The sequence below is a fragment of the Protopterus annectens genome, chromosome 13.part0 (genome assembly GCF_019279795.1).
Source record: "Protopterus annectens isolate FY-2018-M chromosome 13.part0, PAN1.0, whole genome shotgun sequence".
Taxonomy (NCBI): Eukaryota; Metazoa; Chordata; order Ceratodontiformes; family Protopteridae; genus Protopterus; species Protopterus annectens.
Genome location: NC_056747.1, coordinates 841,866,623 through 841,887,848, shown reverse-complemented (window position 1 = coordinate 841,887,848; position 21,226 = coordinate 841,866,623). Strand labels below are relative to the sequence as shown.

The 21,226-nt window shown below is 36.6% G+C and overlaps 1 protein-coding gene across 1 annotated transcript in view; it reads right to left on the bottom strand.

The window, feature by feature from the left end:
• LOC122788366 (sodium- and chloride-dependent GABA transporter ine-like) overlaps positions 1-21,226 on the bottom strand; it is a 431,595-nt gene that overhangs the window by 348,716 nt on the left and 61,653 nt on the right. Inside the window, exons 2-3 of the mRNA XM_044055443.1 lie at positions 19,007-19,141; positions 4,035-4,242 (exon numbers count right to left, since the gene is read on the bottom strand). Of these exons, the coding sequence (XP_043911378.1) occupies positions 4,035-4,242; positions 19,007-19,141 (343 nt within the window). The remainder of the gene's footprint in view (positions 1-4,034; positions 4,243-19,006; positions 19,142-21,226) is intronic.

The following is a 21,226-nucleotide window of genomic DNA, read 5'->3' as shown; positions in this document are numbered from 1 at the left end:
ATATATATATATATATATATATATATATATATATGTGTGTGTGTGTGTGTGTGTGTGTGTGTGTGTATGTGTGTATGTGTGTGTGTGTGTGTGTGTGTGTGTGTGTGTGTGTGTGTGTGTGTGTGTGTGTGTGTGTGTGTATATATATATATATATGTATGGGTGTGTGTGTGTGTGTGTATCTATATATATATATATATATATATATATATATATATATATATATATATATATATATATATATATAAACCAAAATCAGTGCTGTTACAACAAGGCAGTCCATAAAACACTGCTTTAACTGAAATAAGCACTTTGATAAAATAGTAACACTTAAAAAACTTCAAGAAACTTGTAAAACTGGCAGATAAGCACTTTCAGGTACAAGAGTACCCTTCATCAGATCTGTAAAACTAATCAGTGATGTCAAAATTTAAAAAAACTTTCAGCCAATCAACATTAATGCTTCAGCTTCCACCCCCTAAGGGTGGGTTTCAATGGAAAGTATGAGTTTAAAACAGGATATCTATGTGCTTGGAACCCTCCTATCCATTTCATTTCTGCAATTCCAAGTGATTATTATGATCACCACCTCTCTATTTTTCAGATACCACTTGTAATACTCTAAAAATGAACTTGTGTCCATTTGATTCATGCACATGTTTCACAAGGGGATTTTTATGATCTTTCAGATGGATATCACTGATAGGCTTAGATATCCTTTCTTTATACTATCTCACAGTCTTACCTATATAGAAACATGTACAGCTGTCGCATGTAGCCAAGTACACCAAACTTTTAGTAGTACAGTCAGCATACAGCTTCGGTATAAGCATAAAATTAATAAATGGATGTTTGAAATCTTGTTCTTTAGATATATATTTGCTGGACTGTATCTTTGCAGGTGCTTTATGTTTAGCATTTGCTTAAGATTGCAACTGTTCTTAAAGGCAAATATGTGGTCTATTTCCTACAATCTCTTTAATCGTCTCATCTGATGTAAGGATCTTCCAGTTAGCTTCAGTGATGTCACATTCTGTTTAAACCTTTCATTTAGTGGGCTCACTGCTGTTTTTCTGTTGTGATAAACATTTCTGTAGCATTTTCTGCCTAAAATAGTGTAGATAGTGGCTGTAGCATTGCTCATATTCAGGATTGTGTTTCTGGGCCTAGTTGTTTGTTTGTAGAGGCTGTGTGTTCTGAGCACATTTTTCCAGGCCATCTTAGTTTAGCAAAAGCTATTTTCCACTTCAGTGAGAGTGTAGTGTTTATGGTCATTGGCTGGTTAGGGTTGCCTGGTCTACAGCTTGGAGTAAGCACCTCATTGGTTTTTTCAAGCTTTTTTTTAAAGTTGTTACAGGTTTCAACCTTCCATTACTTAAGAAGTTACCTTGTGAGAGTGTTTCTGCCATTTCACACAAAGCTAAATGGAGGAGGGGCACTGACCAAAACTCTGATCTGTCATCCATAGCAATAAGTATCCTGTTTTTTTCACTTATTTTTACTAGTTATTGCTTATTCTAGATACTTATAGCACTTTTTATTATCTGATGCATACTTTTTACTTTATTTTATAGCTATGAACTAATCTGCACGGTTTTACTAAAACTGTCTGCCTCACAGGGTCTGATAAATAAGGTTTTTACTGTCACACTGTTTGTAAATCTTTTCTAGCTAGTTTCACTGTGTGTAAGGTATTAACTGGAAATTTTCTCCATTTGTTAAACATCTGTTTGTTTGTGGTGATTTCCTGTCAAGGAGTGTATCATATAACTGATTTGTTTGGAGTTAAAGCATTCTCTAGAGTCTACTTGCTCCTTTATCAGTTTAAAACTTTCATTTAGTAGCTCACTGCTGTTTTTCTGTGACCAGAACAACACACCAGCAAACTGAACCAAGCAGTCCATATTACAAGGAGCAACACTTGCTAAGGACAGACTAGAAAGACCAAGCGATCCTTTTATTCCATCAAACCATATGCTCTATAAGCAAGATATTCAGAAGTAATGAATTGAGGACACACTTTATATTAAGCCTGTCCACATCTGATGAAGTTACTCAAACGAAAATGTATTAATTCAGTCTTGGAGAACATTAATGTATTGTCTTTATCTGTGAATAAAATCTTGGAGCTGGATTTCAGCGACTGATTTCAGTTTCCTGGGTACCTTGGACTTTTTCTCCCTCTACTCTTCCCTTATTAGGCGAATCATCGAGTACAATGCCCCATTTGGAATGTACCTCACTAGACACTTGCAACAACTTGAGATGCCGCAAAAGTACCTCACAAAGATGATCCTAGGCCTTAAACAGTTGTCCTATATGGACAGACTAAAATAAATCCAATCATTCCCTGTCTCATATCGCCTACTTAGAAGTGATCTCTGCTTGACTTACAATGCCATGTCTGACCCAGCTCTGTTAGAAATGCTACATCTAAAGAAATCCCAATCCCACTGCACCACACGCTCCAGAGACCTCAACCTCATTACCACAATCAACAGAACATGCTGGAGGGACAGGTTCATAACCCAGAGACTGCCCATGCTATGGAATAGACTTCTCATACATGTCAGAGCAACTCACTGGCCCTCTTCAAGAGAAATCTTGATGAGTGGATGGGAAATAGAAAGTTCTCCCCAGGGATCACTCCAGTGACTCTACTCAACAGAGGCACTGGAAACTAATGTTAGGTGGCACAATGCTAGGGTAATCCTATGGGCTAGGCTTGTAAAGGCTCCAGGGCCATTAGCCTAGTACACACCTATGAACCTACATCACTTGTAAAGGTCAGGACAACACAAGTGACTTGCTCCATCTGTGGCCTCTTTTTCATCTGTTCAGAACTCTGTTGGGGGTGAATATCATTTCGATACAGGTAGGGTCTCCCTTTTGCCCATGTACGGCACTAACCTTCTGTTGTGCCTTAACAATCTGTTTCTTATCATAGCCTCTATGTTGAAAAAAATGTCCCCATTCTTAATAGTTCTTCACGAAAATCATCTTCTCTGGTACTTAATCTGGAAACTTGAGCAGCTGTGCTTCAAGTGTACTAGAGTAAATATGCCGGGGATGCATACTTGATCTTGCCAAATAATTGTTCTTCCAAGTTTCCTTACGATATAATTGTGTATCAGTCTTACCACAGTTATTCTGAATGGTCATCACATCCAAGAAAGGTAGCATCTCATAGGAAGAATGCACGCTGAATCTTAAAAACTCAGCAGTCCCTTCTAAGAATCTATGAAAGCTGGCAAGGTCTTCATTTCCTTCCCATAACATGTATATATATATATATCATCAACAAAATGCTGATAAAACTTCACATGCTGCGAGTATGGATTGTTATTATACACAAAATCATGTTCCCAATTCACCATTACAAGATTAGTATAACTATTGGCGCATGGGGTGCCCATAGCTACACCCCATTGCTGCCAATACAAATTGCTTTCAAAGATCATCACATTGTGTTCGAGCACTAGACTTAACAAATCATATATTACATTGATTTGATTGGTACTAATATCAATAAAATCAATAAAGTGAAGATAAAAAATATGTTTATTCTGCTGGGGCCACATTTGTGGGAGTTATGCTTTTTATCAAACTATTTATATAAAGCCATACTTAATGGATGCAAAAGGAACAGCCAGCTGCATCATGGAGAATGGGATGAGTAGTTTGAGCATTAGCATAGACATCATGATACTTGTAAATGAGTCCAGATGAGACCAGAAAATTTAAAACAATACATTATTCATGCTAATACTGATTAATACAGAAGGAATGTGCAAGTTATTTTAGGAGACAGTTCATCACTTCACAATATATAAAGAGTCAAGTACATGAAGCCCATGTTTTATTACACGTGATTTACATATAGTCTTTATACTTGCCGTATTCTGAAATTTTGCATTTGTAGCTCCACACTGTCAACATTTAGCAGATGCATTTGAATTACATGTTGAAGACTTGATTGTAAAAGAGCCTACCATATTTTCTGCATCCTATTTGAATACTAGAAAAAAACTTACTTGAAGAATTGCTGGCTTGCTGTGGTAGCAAAGCTACTGTTGCTAATGTATTCTGAACAGTTTTCTGGAATATTCCAGCTGTTGTTGCAACTCTGCCATGGAAGGGGGCTTTGGAATGAGCTGAACAGGTAATACAGGGCCCAGGTGATAATGAGGTTATAATAGGTGCACATCAGGAATGACATCATCATGGTTGACATGCCAACACCTGTAAAAGAATGAAATTGTGAAGAATTATTTGTTTTTCACTGTCTCTACATTCAGGGTCTTTCTGCTACAAATGTCACTAAGCAGACCTCTACATGCAGGGTCTTTATTCTATAGCTGTCAGTAAGTCTCAAGTGGGTTAATATAATAGTCAAATTGTAAAGAAAGGAAGCATTATTTGTGTTTAGAAATTGAGGACATCATTTCAACTACTGCGCTTCCATAAGATGGTTAAATTAGACAAAGATATAAGCCAAGTGTGTCAGTTGTCACATCCAAAACTACTAGAAGTACAGAACATTCAGTCTCCCTAAATGAAATGCCACAGAGATCTTTTTCAGCAAAGTTAGCAGAAAAGATTGGGGGGCAGGTTGTAGGTTGCATCACTCAGGCAGACATCTGGATATTAATTTAACGAGTCATAAAGTGATCACTTACCATTGAATATGTATGCCTGTTTGTGCTCATGTAGGGGACCCTAAGAATATAAGATATTAACAATACCTTTTCTGACTGGTAACCATTGAAAAGCTACTTCTAACTTCCACAGATAGCCACGTCAAACATGGCAATAGTTTGGAACTTTCTTTACTACCATCTAAGGTATACCCTTCTGTTGTGCATACAGCACCATGATTACACCCCAAAATCAGGAAAAAGATAAACCTGTTATATGCTGCTATAGCACAAGACCTGACCAAATCAGCACTTTTAGTAGTAATAATTATGTAGTATCTTTTTCCAAGGTTGAAGCTTCCATCATGTGTAACCATGATCCACAGTTCTTTCTCATTCCACACTGAATTAATTGTTTGTGATATTTATTCTGTTTTCTTAATTGCTATAGGGCTTTCTTTTCCCTGGCAACCCAAACTATTCTTGGTAATCCACATTTAACTTTACCAGTGTTCACAAATACAGCTACCCTCATGTGGTCAGTGACTGACTGATCAGCCATTACTTCCAGAATTCATTTCCCTGATGTTACCTTTCCCTGACCAAATTTTCTATTATATAACTTTACAGCAAGATCACAGTTTATGTAGGGTTGCTACCTTTTCAAATGCCCAAAGTGGGACATTTTTGGTACAAATGTCACATTTTGCAGGCTAAAACATACCCACGGCCAGTACAAAGGACAGAACTTCACTTTTTTGCCTAAATAAAAGCTTGTTCTTGTAGCATTTTAGTTGCTTATTCTGTTTCTTATAACATTTAGGTGTTTCATATACAGAATAACTGTTTTATGCAACTATTACATAAAATATAGAAAATAATATTGTCCTAAAATCTCAGGACATTTGCTATTTTTACAAATTTTTTGCAGGACACAACTGCCCAAAGAGGGACTGTCCCTTGCAAAGTGGGACAGGTGGTAACCATAGGTTTATGTGGCTACTTTATTTGCTCTCACAGGTTGTTTTTTCTTTTCTCATGAATATGAGATTGTTGAGCTAGTAAACTTAAGTAAGGGTTATGTCCCCCACATGAAAGGCTTGCCCCTGCAAAATAAAAAAAAAATAATTATGCTGTTATTATTAATCTTTTTGGCTCAACAAGTTTGTATTTGCCATGTTGTGAATAAAGTTTTCTTAGCTGAGAGAGTGAGAGAGAGAAGGAGACAGACAGACAGACACTATGGATTGCCATACAGTGGTAGACATCTGCAAAATATGATGATCTACTATTATGATATCTATCATTGCCTTTGGGAAGAATAGCAAGCAGTGTGCCAAATCAACCCAAGAAGGGAAGATGGCAGTAATTAAACAAGCTACGCAGTATAGAGGAGCCAAAACCTTCCTTAGCTCATAAAAGACAATCCACATTGTAATATTTTCAAAGGTGTATACAAAAGCCCACGTCATGAATTCATATATATATCTTGATGTAAAAAAATTCTGATTAACTTAATTGTAGTGGCTACTACTCTAGTAGGTGAGGACTAATGCCATCATTTATAATGTTATTATATGTGTCATAGCAAGAAACCAGTGTAGTTTTCTAACTACTTGTGAAGTGTTTGATTATTTTCATTTAACCATTCATTTACTTATATTTTGCTAACTGGGTTTTCAGAAAGTAACTGGTGAGAAAAGCTCTCATAAAACAGTTAATTCAAGAAGATAGTAGAATGAGTTATACATTTTTGGGGCCAGCTTTCTGTAACATTAGCTCCCCGTCTTTCTTGTGTGTCTCCTTCTTCCTGGTACCACTGCATTGAGGACACCCTGGCATATTCCTTTGCCAGACGAATCCTGTTCTGAATAGCCACAGTGACAACTGGGCTTTGATGCCCTGTGTGACTGACTGGTGAGAGGAGTAGAGAAGATGGGGCCATCCTATTGTGACCACTCAGGGGGATTTCTTGCAAAAGCTCTGTTTCCCTGCTGACATGCTGTCTGATGTCACCCATATGAGTGTGCAATGACACTGTGAGGGAAATGCTGTCGCCTATGTGGTGATGCAGCTCTCTTCTGCCACCTTCCACAGTATCGTAGTCCACATCTCACCACCAGGACTTGTGAACAGCATGCCCCCGGTACATCCCCACACATCTCCCTAGAAGAGGGGAGTAGACATCTAATTTGGAGGGGAGCAGACATCTAATTTATCATTCTCCCCACCCATGCCAGTTCAAAGAGTGCCCAAGATGTTAGTCAAACTCGGGTCACCTATTTTTTAGTCCTGGGTTTATTCCTATAAGCCATTGAAGCTGGTTGATTTATGTCATGTATGTTATCAAGGAACAATAGTTTATGCAAAAAAGTGTTATGTATACATTAATAAACAAGAAAAAGGTGAAGATTAATAAACAGATAAAATTATTTGGTTTTCAAATCATCATACAATAGTTAGTAATGGGTATCACAACAGTGACTGTTGTACAGTTAATATCAGCATTTATGAGGATGCTTAGTATATGAAATTAGTATCAGACTTGTGAGGCAAGACCAAAAATGATAGTTTCTATGAAACATTTGTGTAGCTTAAGGGAAAGCTCTGATGTGCATATTCAGTGATTTGTGTATACCTCATTATGTTACACTACCTAGTGGAATATGTACACTGACAGCTTTATATTGAAAGGACACCAACTCACGCTATGGGTCAGGAAAGTAATAAATTAGTGGAGAATGTGAGGCAGTAGCTACTGCTAAACACTCACAGGTAATTACACAACCTTACCCAACCTTAGTCCCAAGATAAAAACTATTTCAGAATGCTCTTGAATGTGGGTATTGTTTCAATACATTAAATATCAGTGGGCAGTTTATTGATACTGAACTGTATGGCTTCTCTCATAAATGAGACAAACAACTAGTCAGATAGACAAATATCTTTAATTCTTTAATATCCAAACTGCCCTTGGACACCCAATATGTGAAGAATTCCTTTACTCTTGTTTGTTTTAAGAAAGAAACTGGAAGTTTGATAGCCTGGATTAATGAAGCAGAAGAAGCAACTTTGGCAAAAATAGGGGATTTTTTTCTCAAAAAAAAAATGTTATCCTTACAAAAGATTACATAGGGTCACTTAAATGTCAGTGTCTGCAGCTCAAAGATCCTGTTACCTAAAATTATTGCCATCAAAATGTTTTCAAAGAAATTGGGCACAGTATTTTTTCATATAAGGGGTGGCGTAAGCCACAATAATTTGGGCTAGGCTTATAAATGCCTTAGGGCAGATAGCCTAGTATAAACCTATGAACCTATGAACCTATGAACCTTAAATGCACCGAAGATATGAGTTCAGAAAGATGTAAAGTAATCTTCTCAGCCATAAAATACAAATCTCACATAACATAATTTTTTCTCTTAGGAGGTCTGAGATATAAGACAGGTTTAATAAACAGTGCAGTGGTAACATTAGGCACTATAGGAAGATAATCTGGTGACCAAGAAGAAATAAACAAATGGACTTTTAGCAAGGAATATGAAAGGACATTATGGCAAAAAGATTAGTAAATGTTGTAAAATATGAGGCAAGGAATAAAAAAGGGGAGTCTGCAACAGCTGCACAGCAGCAAGCAGTAAGCTTTGTCGACTTTGTTAAACTGACAGAACATCATCAGAAAACAAATGACTAGTAAGGTGTAGTTATAAGAACTCCAAGCTCTGAGGAGGAGAGATTTCAGATGGGGATAAAAACCTTACCCTGTTGTAAAGTGAGCAAGTCCTAAAACATTGGTAGTGGAATCTTTTGTTTACATGCTTACTGTAACAAGAAAAAAATAGAAATAAGCAGGTTACCTTGGCCTGAAAGGGGCTGCTGGAATAAAATGTGTTCTCGCTTTTTATTTTCAACAAAACTTTCTAAATGAGAGTAATAGCAGGAATGCATGAGACATAATGACGTCCTCTTACATTTAAAGCTCCTGTGACAAACTTTGAAATAGGGTCGCTAAGTGTAAAATATTCACAGCTAGTACTTACTATGTTGTATAGAAAGTTCTCATTAGTTATTTCACACCTGTGTGATCTCAACATGTACTGTGCTACCGAGTTTCTGTTTGTAGGAGCATTGAAATATATAGAGGGAAGGAATTTCATGGAGTATTCAAATTACAAAAATATAAACAACCTGAATTGGCATTCTTAAAAACAAAGCTTGTTTCCAAGTATTCTTTTTCTACACTGCATAATGGTTCAGAATGATTTCTGCTATGTTTCTTTAGAAGCCACATCACTGTAGTATCATTCCATCTTTTACATTGTCCTGTATTGCGGACAGTAATGTTTTTGCGGATCGGTCATTCATTAGTTTCCCGACGCACACCTCCAAAGACCCATTGTGGGGGCAGAACCTGACCTACGTTAGCTTTCCTTCAGGTGAATAAGCTTTCGTTAATCTCCATCACTCTGTCTGGGCCACCTGTTTTCACATTGGGACGGCATAACAATGAATTGGCACATACCTCTCTGAGGTAATTATTCCAATCCACCATTGTGTTGTGATTAAGTTGAAGCTGTGCTTGGCAGAACTCAACAGATGTCAACTCCAGACACCATAGATAAATGAATCATAAAGCAGTTACAAAAGGGTTGCGGGATCCATAAAACCATGTGTGTGTTCGGACACCTTTCTCTTTATGGCAGGAACGAAGGCTACATAGCCATTTGGGGTTAGAGGTGCATTTCAATTTCCTTAGGTGATTATTGGAACACAAACTCTCTTTGTGCAGAATACCTCTTTCTTGAAGAAATTTAATAGCTGCTTCTTCATCTCTTGGCAAATCCCACAGTGTAATATCCATGGTAGTCTTAATATTTACAGCTGTGATTACACAAGAGAAAACCACAGCTTTGATTACTGTTTCTCGTGCTTGTAAACTGAAAAAAAAGTGGGAACTTGTATGTGTGTAATATGCCTTAAGAAAACCTTATTTGCTTCTGGGTGAATTATGTGTAAAGAAAACATCCAGTAAGTGGTAGGGGTTTAACTGTGGATTTCAGGTATTTCTGCTATGACAACACGGTACTGTACACCTAACATAACAACAGAAACTGGTTTGTCACTTTTACACATGTACTTGTCACACAGAAACTGAAATACTGGCAAAACAGAAAATGAAATACCGGCAAAATAGAGCAGCGCAAAGTGGTAGGGATTTAACGGAAAACTACCCATTACTTTTTTAAATAGTGACTTTTTTAATAGTGACCAAAGTTTCTTCGTGTTGTTGTCCATTTTTTCAAGGGAGGGGAATCAAGTATCATGGCATTTTAGGTTTTGTAAATGAAATACCCAAGCTAGGTCTAACGTATCTGTTGTTAAAAACTGTATAAGTTATACAAGGTGAAGGAGCTTTCTGTTGGACTGGACTGAATTTTTGGATATTGGATCTTGCACTCGCCAATATGAAAAACCATTGCACCCCCCACGTGTCATGTCCTCACTGGTGAGGTTTGGATCACAAAGCTGTCTCCTTTGAAGTAAAAATCAACCCAGAAAACCCAGTTAAACCCATAACACTTAGAAACTATTCTAAGGTATATAAAATCCTATTAAGTGACAGTCTGTCAAAATTCAAGGCTCCCCCTAGCTCTGAGACCACAGCTACCTATGCAGAATTATTTATAGAGTCCCAATACAAACATGTGAATGGATGCATAGAGGCTTCTGTACCTACCAGAAGCAAACTCAAACTCATAAGAAACACTCAAAACAAAACCCACTGGTGGAATCCTCACCTGAACAGGGTAAATAATAAAAGAAAAAAAACTCATGGCCAAACTAAGGAAGAGCAACTCCCTTAAAGACAAATGCTCTCTTATACAACTAAACAAGAGACTAAGAGGTTTAATTAAGTCCAATAAGACTAGCTATGAGGTCAGGATAACATTGCAAGCTAAGGACAGTCACAAAGCCTTCTTCAGCTATGTCCAGAACCTTAAAGGTAACATGTAGCAGTGTGCTGAACTGGTGGTGAATGGTACCAGCTTCACCGGTCAGGGTCACATAGCAAATCTAATGGCTGATAAATTCAGCTCAAACTTCACCCCCCCACCCCCCAGCTCCTCCAGGTGAAATCCCATCCAATGCAGTACTTGCTAAAGCCAAGAACACCACCTCTGTGGGTTCTGACAACATCCCTGGTTGCCTCCTGAACAGTTTAAAACACAAGTTATCAGGATCACTTGAGGGACTCTTCAACTACAGCCTTAAAACAGGCTACATTCCTAGTGAATATAGGACCACAACAGTCATTCACCTCCACAAGAGTGGACCAGGAACTGACCCAGGGAACTAAAGATTCATCAGTCTAACAAGCCTAATATTCAAAGTCAAAGAATGAATTATCATGGAAATGATAAACATGGACATTGGTAACCTACAGATACTGGATCCATCCCAGTTTGGCTTTGTTAAGGGAAGATCATGCCTACTTAGCCTAGAAGACTTCTTTGAGAGGGTCACCAAGAAAATAGATGAGGGTAAAACAGTGTATACTGTGTAACGTGACCTGGCTGAAGCATTTCATAGAATATCCCAGTCTGCCATTATTGACAACTCTCTGAACTAGGCATAAGCCCCTATATTACTTGCTGGATTGCTGGTTGGCTCATAGACTGGACCCACTAAGTCAGGATCAGTGAGACTGCCTCTGCCAAGAGACCAGTCACCTGCAGAATAGCTCAGGGCTCTGTGCTGGGCCTGCTCCTGTTTGGCATCAACTTTTTGGAAGTCTAGGCTAATGCTCCAGGCCTCTGTCTCACCAAGTTCTATTATAGATTCCTCCAAGACACCTGCATCTTACAAGTGGGTTTAACAGAGATAAATGACTGGTGTCAAAGCCATGAACTAAAACTTAATGCCAAAAAATGCATTATAATGCTCTTTGGGAAACTGTTAAGCCACGTTAATTACTCCATTGATAAAACACCCCTAATAGTCGACCAAGTAGTAAGAGATCTGGGAACATATGTAGACAAGTATCGATGCTCCAGAGAGGGCGTCAGCAGACCGTATCCAGAAAGCTCGGACAACAACAGTAAAAATAATCCACCGTTTATTTGTTGAAATCACAAACTCAAATAGTAACTACACAAGGTTAAGCGCTTTCGTCTGACCTACGTCAGACTTCCTCAGAACCATGATTGAAATCTTAATTGTGTATTTAAATACATTTTGGCGCCAACAATCTACAAGACAGTTACATCTTAAAAGAGCAACGCTCTGTGATGTACATATTGTTGAACTTCATTTGCATATTATAATATTAAAATATATTTAACATGTGTAATAACTAATAACATCTAATTGTACACAAAATTCAGATATTACAAATATTTACTAAATAAAACTTCATATACCAATACGATACTAGACTACACTATCTACAAGAATGTGTAGTACTACTATATGCACTTCCGATGTGAATGCTCTAAAACTATAAACTTATAACTAGCCTAGTTCTACCTATACCATTAAAGAGCTTGTGCAAAAACAATGAAGTATAAAACCAATAATGCCTAATAACATATATTGGAATACATAATACCATATGCAATAACTTTAAGTAGTGTACCTAATACAAAAATAAACTGGATGTGTTTATTAAATAGTACATACAATTGTTTGCTAAAAACTACTAAGGCCAAATGGTCAACTTAGAAAATCTGTAAAGGGTACTGCCTAAATAACTGATGTTGCAATACTAAATGACTAAATAATTTAATCTATATAGTAACGAAAATCCTCATACTGGGGGGTATTAAAACTATTTAAAACTATTTGTAAAAAGTTATTAAATAATTATTGATCACTTAAATATATAGACATACTCCAGAAAATACTGTCTTAAAATTAATAAAATTCCAATAAAATTCCAATAAAATACAAAATTACTACTGCACTAGTAACTAACTACTAAAGATATACTCATGCGTTCAACTGTAAGAATGGCTTTATACTAATGAAGTCATTAAGCCCTGGACTGGTTGTTGAATCACAAAATATCTGCCATCTACTTTCCAGAGCCGATAATTTTGTCTTCCAATTACCTTCACTACTAGTTGTTTCCATCAAATCAATGATGGCAAACTTAAAACCATGATCGTTACCTTTGTCACAAATGTGTCTACTTAATGCATTGTTTTTATCTTTCTTCTGAATTCTATATAAATGTTCGTATATCCTGGTTTTCAACTTCCTTTCGGTTTTCCCTATATAATAGGCCGAACAGGATATACATGTAGCAAGGTAGACCACCCTTTGTGTGTTACAATTACCATTGCGGGTCTTAATTTGAGTCTTCAAAACATTATCTAATTTAATGTCAATATTAGTATTAATAAAGTTACATTGTCTACACATTCCACATTTTCGTGTACCACTACTAAATCTCTTAATAACCCATGAATGTTCAAATAGGTATTTCAAGTTGTGTGACATTTTATATACTATTTTAGGGAACTTGCTCTCTTGTCCACCCTCGGTCTCAGTAAACATTAATATGTCCCAATGCTTATTTAAAATTTCTTTGACTAAATTAGAATAAGGATTAAATCTAATGACACATACTCGCTTGTCATTAACTCCTTCTCTTCTACTAAGGTTGTTAAGTGGGACACCTAAAAGAGGTAGATATTTTTTCCCCCATTCGCCTATAACATATTGAGTAATGTTATCTAACATGTCCTTCGGGTAACCACGATTCAAGAACATACCTTGAATTCCTGACAGTTCTTTTTCCATAACTTCCTTCTCAGAGGACATGCGGGCCGCGCGAATACACTGTCCTTTAAATACCCTATAGAAGAGTACCCTATAGTGTATCTCACACATAGGCTTCACCCTAGGTGAGGAATTCTATTCTGCTGTAGAAAATGAATGTTTGGACATCGTTTGGTCTTTACAAATTTAAATAATCATTAGAAAAAGTGTTTTTTTCTATGTATACTAGATGTAAAATTGGTACCATTATTACTAATAAAGGTGTCCAAGTATGAAATTCCCGTCATATTAACACTATGCGTAAATTTCAAAAATTCAGTGGTGTTATTGATGTAGTCAATGAACTCTATAATCTCATTTAGTGAGCCATTCCACAAAATAATCCATAATAAAATCCCCCACATAGTACTTACTATGTTGTATAGAAAGTTCTCATTAGTTATTTCACACCTGTGTGATCTCAACATGTACTGTGCTACCGAGTTTCTGTTTGTAGGAGCATTGAAATATATAGAGGGAAGGAATTTCATGGAGTATTCAGATGACAAAAATATAAACAACCTGAATTGGCATTCTTAAAAACAAAGCTTGTTTCCAAGTATTCTTTTTCTACACTGCATAATGGTTCAGAATGATTTCTGCTATGTTTCTTTAGAAGCCACATCACTGTAGTATCATTCCATCTTTTACATTGTCCTGTATTGCGGACAGTAATGTTTTTGCGGATCGGTCATTCATTAGTTTCCCGACGCACACCTCCAAAGACCCATTGTGGGGGCAGAACCTGACCTACGTTAGCTTTCCTTCAGGTGAATAAGCTTTCGTTAATCTCCATCACTCTGTCTGGGCCACCTGTTTTCACATTGGGACAGCATAACAATGAATTGGCACATACCTCTCTGAGGTAATTATTCCAATCCACCATTGTGTTGTGATTAAGTTGAAGCTGTGCTTGGCAGAACTCAACAGATGTCAACTCCAGACACCATAGATAAATGAATCATAAAGCAGTTACAAAAGGGTTGCGGGATCCATAAAACCATGTGTGTGTTCGGACACCTTTCTCTTTATGGCAGGAACGAAGGCTACATAGCCATTTGGGGTTAGAGGTGCATTTCAATTTCCTTAGGTGATTATTGGAACACAAACTCTCTTTGTGCAGAATACCTCTTTCTTGAAGAAATTTAATAGCTGCTTCTTCATCTCTTGGCAAATCCCACAGCGTAATATCCATGGTAGTCATAATATTTACAGCTGTGATTACACAAGAGAAAACCACAGCTTTGATTACTGTTTCTCGTGCTTGTAAACTGAAAAAAAAGTGGGAACTTGTATGTGTGTAATATGCCTTAAGAAAACCTTATTTGCTTCTGGGTGAATTATGTGTAAAGAAAACATCCAGTAAGTGGTAGGGGTTTAACTGTGGATTTCAGGTATTTCTGCTATGACAACACGGTACTGTACACCTAACAAAACAACAGAAGCTGGTTTGTCACTTTTACACATGTACTTGTCACACAGAAACTGAAATACTGGCAAAACAGAAAATGAAATACCGGCAAAATAGAGCAGCGCAAAGTGGTAGGGATTTAACGGAAAACTACCCATTACTTTTTTAAATAGTGACTTTTTTAATAGTGACCAAAGTTTCTTCGTGTTGTTGTCCATTTTTTCAAGGGAGAGGGGAATCAAGTATCATGGCATTTTAGGTTTTGTAAATGAAATACCCAAGCTAGGTCTAACGTATCTGTTATTAAAAACTGTATAAGTTATACAAGGTGAAGGAGCTTTCTGTTGGACTGGACTGAATTTTTGGATATTGGATCTTGCACTCACCAATATGAAAAACCATTGCACCCCCCACGTGTCATGTCCTCACTGGTGAGGTTTGGATCACAAAGCTGTCTCCTTTGAAGTAAAAATCAACCCAGAAAACCCAGTTAAACCCATAACACTTAGAAACTATTCTAAGGTATATAAAATCCTATTAAGTGACAGTCTGTCAAAATTCAAGGCTCCCCCTAGCTCTGAGACCACAGCTACCTATGCAGAATTATTTATAGAGTCCCAATACAAACATGTGAATGGATGCATAGAGGCTTCTGTACCTACCAGAAGCAAACTCAAACTCATAAGAAACACTCAAAACAAAACCCACTGGTGGAATCCTCACCTGAACAGGGTAAATAATAAAAGAAAAAAACTCATGGCCAAACTAAGGAATAGCAACTCCCTTAAAGACAAATGCTCTCTTATACAACTAAACAAGAGACTAAGAGGTTTAATTAAGTCCAATAAGACTAGCTATGAGGTCAGGATAACATTGCAAGCTAAGGACAGTCACAAAGCCTTCTTCAGCTATGTCCAGAACCTTAAAGGTAACATGTAGCAGTGTGCTGAACTGGTGGTGAATGGTACCAGCTTCACCGGTCAGGGTCACATAGCAAATCTAATGGCTGATAAATTCAGCTCAAACTTCACCCCCCACCCCCCCAGCTCCTCCAGGTGAAATCCCATCCAATGCAGTACTTGCTAAAGCCAAGAACACCACCTCTGTGGGTTCTGACAACATCCCTGGTTGCCTCCTGAACAGTTTAAAACACAAGTTATCAGGATCACTTGAGGGACTCTTCAACTACAGCCTTAAAACAGGCTACATTCCTAGTGAATATAGGACCACAACAGTCATTCACCTCCACAAGAGTGGACCAGGAACTGACCCAGGGAACTAAAGATTCATCAGTCTAACAAGCCTAATATTCAAAGTCAAAGAATGAATTATCATGGAAATGATAAACATGGACATTGGTAACCTACAGATACTGGATCCATCCCAGTTTGGCTTTGTTAAGGGAAGATCATGCCTACTTAGCCTAGAAGACTTCTTTGAGAGGGTCACCAAGAAAATAGATGAGGGTAAAACAGTGTATTCTGTGTAACGTGACCTGGCTGAAGCATTTCATAGAATATCCCAGTCTGCCATTATTGACAACTCTCTGAACTAGGCATAAGCCCCTATATTACTTGCTGGATTGCTGGTTGGCTCATAGACTGGACCCACTAAGTCAGGATCAGTGAGACTGCCTCTGCCAAGAGACCACTCACCTGCAGAATAGCTCAGGGCTCTGTGCTGGGCCTGCTCCTGTTTGGCATCAACTTTTTGGAAGTCTAGGCTAATGCTCCAGGCCTCTGTCTCACCAAGTTCTGTTATAGATTCCTCCAAGACACCTGCATCTTACAAGTGGGTTTAACAGAGATAAATGACTGGTGTCAAAGCCATGAACTAAAACTTAATGCCAAAAAATGCATTATGATGCTCTTTGGGAAACTGTTAAGCCAAGTTAATTACTCCATGGATAAAACACCCCTAATAGTCGACCAAGTAGTAAGAGATCTGGGAACATATGTAGACAGCAATCTGGCTTTTGACCAACAAGGTTGTAAGAAAATCATTCTATGTCACCCAACTTATAGGTAAGGGTATGGCCTCCAGATCCAGGGAAGTTATAGTACCACTTTACTTGTCCCTTATCAGACCTATAATTGAATACAATGCCCCCTTTGGCATGTACATAACCAGACACTTGCAACATCTGGAAGGCCCACAAAGGTTTCTTAATGGGAGAATTTAGGGCATGAACACTCTATCTTACACTGATTGCCTAAAGGCACTGTCTCTGTATTTAGTTTCCTACAAGCTGTTGACAGGTGATCTATGCCTGGCTTACAGGGCTTCCTCAGACCCAAAACAAACAGTACCAGAAACACTAGATCCAGGGATCTGAATTTCACTTGTGACATAGACAGAATGTTAACAGAACATGCTGGAGAGACATATATATTTCCCAAAGGATCCCTGTACTATGGAATAGGCTCTCCATTAATGTAAAACAGAGTTCATCCTTGACTCTATTCAAAATAACCCTTGACAATTGGATGGGAAATCGTAAATTTACCCCTGGTCTGTCCCTATGTCCCTTATGGATAGAGGCCATCAATAAGAAAAGTATTATCCTAACTAACAATCCCTCTACAAATCTCTTAGTTATCTCCCTATTAACATGCCCTTCATGACAATCAGAAACAATGCTTTTAGGGTACACAGCTAGGCTTGTAAGAGCCATAGTGGTTATTAGCCTAGGAACAACATATGAAACTATGAACCTATAAATCCCTCTGAACTAATGAAGAATCCATATAAACTGCTGGACTTTGTACTAACAGCCAGACTTGGTTTTCAGTTCATGAACTCATTATACTATGTGACTTGAATAATACTGAAAATAAAATCATGCAATGCTTAACTGTGAATACCTTCAACAGTATAAGCAACATGCATTTTAAGCTGTTATATGTAGGAGGCTGGAATAATTTATTACTGAATCTGAAAAGAAAATGGAATCTTTAAGGTATTTCCTAAAACTGATGATTTTACAATTGAATTAGTGATTATATATATATATGTCAAACAACAAAAATTAAGATAATGTAGTTCATATTACAAGAGCCTGATTCTGAGCAAAGAATTTACCTATTGATATTTTATTCTTACGTGCTGACAAAATTACAGTCCCATCCATATTAGCAACAGAACGTATTTCATTTTTATCAGTCATCTCATTAAAATGGAAATTCAGATTTCATTAGGTTGCCTATTACTTCCTCTCTTTTACAAATACAAGAAAATAAGCAAAAGGGGACTAATGAAGAATAAAATGTGCAAGTCAAAATTTTTCTGTACGATTTTTTTTTTGTACAAATGTTTTTTTGCACGATTTTGTTTTACTTAGTGATTTCACTCTAATTGTATGTATCTTTGTGGAGCTTTTTTCCCTGGGCCTCCACTGAAAATGGGCTCTTTTCAAGCCCAGTGGACTTTCCTGGTTAACAAATACAATAAATAAATAAATAAATAATAAATATTTTCATATGTGCAGTGTGCTACTGCTTTAATAACAATCCATGTAGTAGCCAGGTAAAAATTTTCAAACTCCCATTTCTTACTGAGGGAAGAAAAAAATAAAAAACGAAGATATATTTGTGAATTTATGATGATCTACCTTGCCTCTTCAGGTTGTTTCCCCTTCTCAACAAATATATATTGCTAAATCCATTACAAAATCTGGCCTAATAGCACACTATGCTAAAGTATTACTCTATTAATCTGCAATTTATAATTCCTTAAAAGATTAATACAGATATACAGTCTTTCAGATAATCTGTCAGTATGCAACCATTTCTGTAACAACTCACATTTTTTTCCTTTATCTGCAATTTAAATGTCTGGTTATTTTGTTAGCTAATGTTCATTGCCAGGTTTCCGTGTCTTACTGAACAAAATCCATTAATATATTCATCTGGTTACAGTCACTTGTTGACAACCCTTGATTATTTTATCTTTTTATCAAATCTCCTCACAAGGTTTCAATTTGCATAACAAAATAAATAGAATCAAAGTGCCCCTTCTCCACCTTTTCTGTATGTTAATAAACTGAAACATCAGCATTTTTAAAATGGATAATGAAAATAATACGGATATTGTAACTTCAGAGTTGTTTTGCGGCATTCATTAATTTATGGCATACCTTTAAGAAGTGGACATACTTTTGCCATGGCATGTACAGGACCAAACCGAATGTATTGCCCAATAGTCAGTTCCATGTAAAGTAGTGGGATTCCAACTAGAGCCAACATTAGGAGATATGGAATTAGAAAGGCACCTGTATAGTCAAAGAAAAATAATTAATGTTATATATTGTAAAAAATGTCATAGCATTTGTTAAATAATCCACTTATATTCCATGAGATTATAGATAACTTTCTTCGCATTTTCCTCATTGCTTTTTGAAAATACACTGCTATGGAATGCTCTTATTTACCCACATTTCCCTGCCCACAGATCTTACTAATCCAAAACACACATTTATAAATTGTCTAGGTCCCCAGATAAATAGGTCCAATCAATCTGCATTATATTCTACCAAACTGTCCAGCCATCCACGTGCTTATCTGGCAGCCTTGACACTTTAGGAATACTTGTGAATTATTTAGAGTTTGTTATCTGGGATCCTGTTTAGTTTGTATAAAAATACTGACTATGAACTGTAGAAGGAAATATGTGTATATTTCAACATTACAAATATCTAATGTGTTGTAGCTGTTATAGCAGTGGCATATGTTCATACAAAAGCATGCGTGCACACACACACACACACACACACACACACACACACACACACACACACACACACACACACACACACACACACACACACACGCATGCACACACACACACACACACACACACACACACACACACACACACACACACACACACACACACACACACACACTGAAATGGTCCACTGTTTAGGATCAGTTAATTTACCTGATTAACAAAAGAAGTTCATAAGTAAATATGTAAGTAAATAAACAAACAAATAAGTAAGTTTTATTGACTGGTCCGAATGGGTTATCTAGGTACATGGTCAGTTTGGGAATATATGCCTTAAAGTACGAGTTAATAGTCATCTAAAATATACTAAGGTGCTGAGTAGCAAATAAATATTTAATATAAAACCACAGAGCATGAAATGTAAAAGAAAAAAATGAGTATAATTTGTTAGTTTCGCAGTAAATGTATTTTTTCATTGTTCAAATTTATACTTGTTTGGGGTAAAAGAGTAAAAGAAATGCTGAGCTAATAACTATGTATTTATACAGTTCAGTACTGTGCATTTATATAATTTGTTCTTATTCACCTATAAATGGTTGCATGTTTGTTGTTGCTATCTGGCATAGGGTCATGTCTGCAAATGGTTGATTGTTTAAGACTAGTTAACAAAGGTGTGCATATGCACAGAAATATCTATATCTATATATATATATATATATAGATATATATACATACACATATATATATATCTATATATATATATATATATAGATATAGTATATATAAATATATATAGATATGTGCATTTATGTAATTTTATCTAAAACTCAGTTTATCTAAACACAGCTTATCTAAACTAATTTCATCTAAGCAAGCAAAAACAAATTTTTTTTGGGGGGGGTGTCACCCCTCACACACCCCTAACTTATATATAACAACTCCACTGTTGTACTACAATGGAAGAAAGGGAAAAAAACCCTGGAATTCCACCACCGGCTCTCACAATCCGACACACTTTAATAAAGCAAACCACAATGTTACTCACACATCCTTAAGAAAACTTATACCAGTCATTTTATAATGCACATTTGTCCTTTTTGTTTATTTATTTATTTTTTTGGTTTGTTAGTTTAGATAGCAAGTCTACATAAGTTGTGTTTAGATAAGTTTTAAATGAAATTACATACAGCTATCTCTCTTTCTCTACATATATAGATATAGATATCTATATATAGAAAATTAAACCTTGTACTGGGGAAATGTAGTTTTCCAGCCATAAGGGTAGTAAGCACTTTTCTCAAGGAAGAACAAACCAAAAAAGTGAAAACTAGTTGAATAGGAACAATATCATATGTGTATGTCATGAGCTTGGAGCCTGGCCATTTTGGGAATACATGCCTTATAAGATAGTAATACTGCCCTAAATATACTAATGTGTTGTCCAGCAATAAAATATTTAAATATAAAACTATGTATGAACCATAGAAGGAAAATGTGTACAATTAATTAACATAAACATCTAACCTGCTATATCTGTTGTAGTAGTGGCATACCTTTATGCAAATATCATACACACCTACACATATCAATGTACATATTGATGGTTTACAAATGTCATAAGGGGATAAAA